General features: G+C 42.6%; 1 protein-coding gene across 2 annotated transcripts in view; it reads left to right on the top strand.

The window, feature by feature from the left end:
• Positions 1 to 6,171, top strand: part of ROCK1 (Rho associated coiled-coil containing protein kinase 1) — a 179,040-nt gene that overhangs the window by 112,273 nt on the left and 60,596 nt on the right. For both annotated transcript variants that reach the window (XM_019526045.1, XM_019526036.1), the window contains exon 12: positions 5,622 to 5,710. In XM_019526045.1, coding sequence (XP_019381590.1) covers positions 5,622 to 5,710 — 89 coding nt within the window. The remainder of the gene's footprint in view (positions 1 to 5,621; positions 5,711 to 6,171) is intronic.

Genomic DNA, 6,171 nt, shown 5'->3' with positions numbered 1-6,171 from the left:
TCTGCAATTACACATTATGTTACTTTCCCCTTACAGTCTTCTGAAGTGATGCAGGAAAGATGCACCTGCTTTGTCCAAACAGATTATTTGGGATATAATAAAGCCTTCAAATTATAAATAAGCCAGGAAGTTTGAAATAAAGCAAGAGAAATGTTACTGTTCAAAAAAAACCAAACCAAAACAAAAAAGCCCCAGACCTTAGCTTTCATTTTTTGATTATGGAAGAAGTAATAAAGCCATTCTTCTATTACAAAGAACTCAGAACACCACTATGGGGCCGAATATTTTTGACATGATGGATTCCTGTTTTGAAAACTCTGGGTACATGTTGCAATTGTGTAGGTGTTTGCACATCTAATAGTGCTAATACTGTGTGGTACCTTTTATAAGAATGCTGTGGCACCTGGGATGCCTTGGCACCCGCCCCTATTGAGAATCACTAGTTCTTAAGATTCAGAACCTAGATGATATGGTAAAGGCATAGACAGTCTATGATATAGACAGTGCCTTTTACCATGTAGACTTGGATATATGAACTATTCTGTCTATTCTTCTGATAATCCATTCACTAGCAGCCAGCACAACATGCCTTGACAAGCCTCTCAGGAAGCAGCTGCATACAGGCAGCCGAGGCATAAGAAATCTAGCAGAAGAGATGGAGCTCCAAAGGCTGTGTGTAGAAATACCTAGGTCATCATTCCCAGCTGTCATGGAGGGGTAGGCCTGCCATATTCCTCCCACCCACTCAAATTCTTGTTTAAGGAGTCAGTCTGAACAGTCAAATTAATTAGTAACTTGGACATGGATAAGTAAGTGTGCAATAAGTTTTCTTGGCTTTCATTCGCTTTTATTCATCTTTTATGTCCTTTCTTATTAAGGTGTGGGACAATTCTCATGTGATCCTGCCTTATTTTCTCTAACTCAAACAAAATAACTGTTGCATTTACAGGCTTCCCCTGTTCCTCCTTATTTCTGTCAAAGTTTGCTTTAGACACCAGCTGTAAGTGCTTCCCGATCATAAGAACCATATTTTTGAAGGGTTACACATGTTCTGCAGCCGAGTTGCAGATGGGATTCACTCCTTCGTTTGTTTGCCAGAGTCGTTCTGATCTCAGGCTAGTGTTTTACTTTCTGGAGAAGAAACTGGAGATCTTCCTCCTTTCAAAGCTTAGCAGAGACTGGTAAAGAATAGGGCTGTACGAAATTTCGGCATCTGTTTTGTTTTGAGGTGTTACGGGCTGTTTTGGTGCCTAAAACACCAAATCCGAAACTAAACAAGGCATCTGAAATGTTTTGGAAATGTTTCAGAAAATTTTGGAGTTTTGGAACTGGGCTTGCAGGGAAGCAGCTGTATGCTGCAGCCCTGCCACATGGCTTGGCTCCATTGTGAGCAGAGATCCGTGCTGCGGGTCTCCTCGCTGCCACTGCCTGCCCTGCACTGCCTCAGTGACATGGAGCTGTCTGGGGCAGGCAGCAGTGGTGAGGAGACCCCAGTGTGGATCTCTGTTCCCTGCGAATCTCCAAAACAGGTTTAGCTGAAACGAAACAGGACAGTGATCCAAAACACTGAAATGTATCATTATTCTCCGAAACAGCTGAATCTGAAACCAAATTGAAACAGTCATTTCACACAGCCGTAGTAAAGAACATAGTTTTATATCTAACTGTAACATACAGGGATTTCTTACTGCATCTCTGGTTATCTCTGTGCAGTATAAGCAATGGGAAAAGAGGGAAAAGGATAACACTGACAGGACAGATTATCCTGATACTCGAAAATAAAACTCCATCTTTCTTTTTCCATTGGAATAGCACAGGAAGTCTAAAGGGTACTAGAAAGGAAGCAAGGAATTATTCCACTTGAGAGAAAAATTCTACCCTTATCTCTCCCATTTAATATGAGTAAAGACTGTTGGATTATATTTGCTCGGTCGTCAGAGTAAAGAACAGTTCCTGTAGGAAACGTGATCTTTTGGATATATTTCTTTTGAAGATCTGAGTTGGAACTATGTAACTACCTCTGTGCTGCTCATTTGAGAGAAGAATAAAAGAATCAGTTGAGACTTAAGCATTTGAGGAGAGTGGTCAAAAAGTTTTGTACTTTGAGTCAGTGTGGGTCCAATTTAGTGAGCCTTTCTTAGTTGGCTCAATTTTGTTTTTGCAAATTAAGGACCAAGCCCAGTTATGGATAGGAAGTTTTGGGGGGTGTGTCCTACCTAAAGATGCAGCAGAAGGAAGATATATAGGTGAGGTGATGCACTGAAACTGTTTCAGTCGCCTTCCAAATCAGTGTCTACCTGTTTACATAAGACCATTTATATCTGGACACATTCCCCTTTATCCTGTATTCTTAAAAACTGGAAAGCCTGTGAGCATTAGTAAAGAAATCTTTCCCTGGACCAGCCTTCATCTTGTAGTAGAAATTGGGTACTTTTCTGCAAGGCTAAAGGCTACAACCAAGTATCCTTTCATTCCTTGCAACTTAGTCATTGCAGGCCAAGCAGAATGTGGTGGCCTTCAAGTATGCAGGAAATAATTTCCATGGAGATAAAACATGGGTATGGAGCCCTTGGAGAAATGAAAGATCACCTTGATTGCTAGATGAGTTTGGAAGAAGGGAAGTATAAATTCTCCTATTGTCACTATAATTTTATTCCTATTCTTTCTTAAGGTATTATATGACTGTAAATAGGTATCTCCCTTCAAGTGCATCTGATTGTTGTCCCTAGGTTTGACCTGGATCAAAACACATGGCAAAATCATTTATATGCATTGCCCTCTTTACGCTGCAAGGACAGCAACAAGAGCACACAGCCTGGTTGGCTTGTCCTAGGAATGACTGTAGGTGCATACACCTGTATCCTGGGGTGAGGGGCAAAAGTTAGCACATTCTTCAGAAGGACTTGAAGCACAGCAGTGCACCTGTATGTCTGTAGGATCCCAGAACAAAAGGTTTTCTTCTGGGACAAAAATGCAGTGTCTATTTACAGGCTAGAAGAGACACCCATGGTGATTGAAGGAGAGAAGAATATATTAAAAGGAAGCCATGACAGGGAAAATTACTCAAGGAGAACACCACCCTTGTTCAGGCAGTCAGAATTTGAATAATAGAATCATAGAATGTTAGGGATGGACTTCAGGAGGCCATCTAGTGATTCAAGTCCAACCTCCTGCTCAAAGCAGGAGCATCCTCAGCTAGATCATCCCAGCCAAAGCTTTGTCTAGCTGGGTTTTGAAAACCTCCATGGATGGAGTTTCCACCACTTTTCTGGGTAACCTGTTCCAGTGTTTTACTACCCTCCTAGTGAGAAAATTATACCGAATATCTAACCTAAACTTCCCTTTCTGCAACTTGAGACCATCGCTTTTTGTTTCATCATGTGCCACCACTGAGAATAGCCTAGCTCCATCCTCTTTTGAACCATACTTCAGGTAGTTTGAAGACTGCTATTAAGTCTCCTCTAGTCTCTTCCTCTCTAGATGAAATAAGCCCAGTTCCCTCGGTCTTTCTTCATAAGTCATGTCTCCCAGTCCCCTCACCGCTTTTGTTGCCCTCTGTTGGGCTCTCTCCAATTTGTTCACATTCTTCTTGTAGTGGGGGGTCCAAAACACAACACAGTACTCCAGATGTGGCCTCACCAGTACTGAATAGAGGGGAATAATCACTTCCCTTGACCTGCTGGCAACACACCTACCAACACAGCCCAGTATGTCATTAACCTTTTTGCCAACTAGGGCATGCTGCTGGCTCATTCAGCTTATTGTCCACTGTAACCCCCAGGTCCTTTTCTGCAGAGCTGTTGCCCAGCCAGTCAGCCCTCAGCCGGTGATTGTTCTGTCCTAAGTGCAGGACTTTGCATTTGTCCTTTTTGAATTAATTTCAGTCCATTCCAGTACAAAGCAGAGGCATTTGTAAGTGTAATATTGAATACATCTGGGTATTCTGTTGCTTTGAAGGAAAGAATTCGGACACTAGATAAGCCACTGATTTTGACTATGGAGCCTGACTCTTATATGAATTCAGATGATGATGATTATCCCTCCTATTGGTATTCCTCTTTGGATAAAGCTGTAAATCACAAGGAAAGTGATCCTTGACTGATGATCAAATGTATGTTTAGACATAGTCCTCCTGCATTATGTGATAGGGAATGCTATTTTTTTCTAAAAAGGAGATTTATGGCACCCCAACTTAGTTCAGCCTGGAATAGGGGAAGTGTATTGCTCAGACAGCAATTAATAATCCAAAATTCCTCTTTCTGTTTCCCAGATCTTGTTTAAGACAGAGCTGTACAGCTCTCTATTCTTACCTTCTTCAGGAAACCAGAATTCTTCCTGGAAATTCTCATGTCTCCTTGATTGATTTGCTCTATCCTAATGGGGTTTTCTGTTCTCAGGTCCGGGGGGAGCCCCTTGCTTTACAATCAAGGGTGAGGCAGCAGGGGGTAGGCAGGTGCTCCTGCCTCACAGTTGATTGTAAAGCGAGGAGCTTCCCTCCTCTCCCCACTATGTTAAGTGGGGGAGAGGGGACCCTGTCTTCTAATTGAGTAAATGGGGTAATACAGCAGTTGGGGGAATCAACCAGAAGCCAGGTCTGTTTGTTTTAATTCAAAAACACAAATTACTTCTACAGGGTTATTTCAGAATTTAGATGTTTAGAATATTCTATATACTGGCTATAGACTAACCCTGAGACCCACCCAGCTGCCTGTGCTTACTCCACAGGCCTCAGCCTCCCCCGTGCTGCTTCTCCCTCTCTCCAATCCCCTGCTGTATTCTTTTTTACTTTTGCTCTGTGCCAGCAGGCTCTGTCCCTGCTGCAGCGTGGGGCATGGAGCATGGCTGTAGCCTGGCCCCATAGCAGCAGTGGTGCAGAGCTGGCACTGCTTCTCTGGGCCCAGGCTGGAGCAGCAGAGCTGGCTCCGCACTACTGTTACGGGGCTGGGCTGGAGCCATGTTCCATGTCCCAGGCTGCAGATGGGATGGAGTAGACCCTGATGTCGTGGAGTAAAGGTGAGGATGGGGGTGGAGGGGAAGGTTGGGCAGGGGAGAGACTGGATGGGAGGACAAGTAGGGTTGGGACCTGAGGCTTTGGCGGGGCAGAAGCAATGCAAAGGGGGAATTGGGGCAGCCTGAGGGTGCAGGGGAGAGGGGAGACGGGCAGTGGGAGTCAAGCTGCCCTACCACATGCCCCCAATTGCCTCCCCCACTGCCTGTCTCCCACTGCCTGCCCCCCCCCGCCTTAGCTAGCACCTCTGCCCCCACCATCTGCAGTAGTGTGGGGGGTGGGGGGGAGTTTAAAATGATCCTCCAATAATTAGCTTCCATACATGAAAAATTGTAATAAACATAAATTTTCTGTATGTAGAATCTAGGGAATGGGGGGGTCATCTTGTATACAGAGTTGTTTTGCATTTGGGTAAATATGTTAGCTTTTTGTAATTAATACATTTTTATATATTTCAAGGAGTTGTTGTCATACTTTAATGACCAACAAAAATGCTTTTTCAGTGTCTAATATAAAATCGGAAAATTATGACATAGCCATTTTTGAAAAACCTTGTATCCCCCCCAAGTCTATAAAATATATAATGCATGTCCTTTTATGTACATATTTAAAGCTGGAAAACATGCAGAAAACAATCTATGAGTTGGAAGAGCAGCTACATAATGAAATGCAGTTGAAAGATGAAATGGAGCAAAAGTGCAGGTGGGTGCCTGTTAGCTTGAATTTCACATCTGTAAAGTTACATGCATCTAATATACAAGCTTTATAGTAGTAGTACCAGTAATACCATAAGGATAACCACATGAATAGTGAGAATTGTACTTTCAGACATACTGTTGTACATGAAGTTCTAGATTTAACTCCCTTAAATAATTTTTCAATGTAGCTTTCTTACCTATGCCAGAAGAAAAGTTATTTGTTAGGCTTGACATCAGTAAAACACATGCATCTTCTCCCTGAAATTCTCTTCGTTACCACTGTTCTTATAGGTTTCAGAGCACCTGAAGTACCCTGTGAAAACACTGATTTAGAAGAATATAAACTACTAGGTGTACAACACGTACTAAAGTAAAAAAAAAAAAAAAAAAAAATCATGTTATTCCATATTCTTGTCTCTTAAATGCTGCAGTACTGTTGAAAGCCCCTACTTATGCTTTGTACAG

Source organism: Gavialis gangeticus, unplaced genomic scaffold (genome assembly GCF_001723915.1).
Source record: "Gavialis gangeticus isolate Ggan-Ray unplaced genomic scaffold, GavGan_comp1, whole genome shotgun sequence".
In the NCBI taxonomy this organism is placed as follows: domain Eukaryota; kingdom Metazoa; phylum Chordata; order Crocodylia; family Gavialidae; genus Gavialis; species Gavialis gangeticus.
This window is presented reverse-complemented; position numbering and strand designations above follow the sequence as displayed.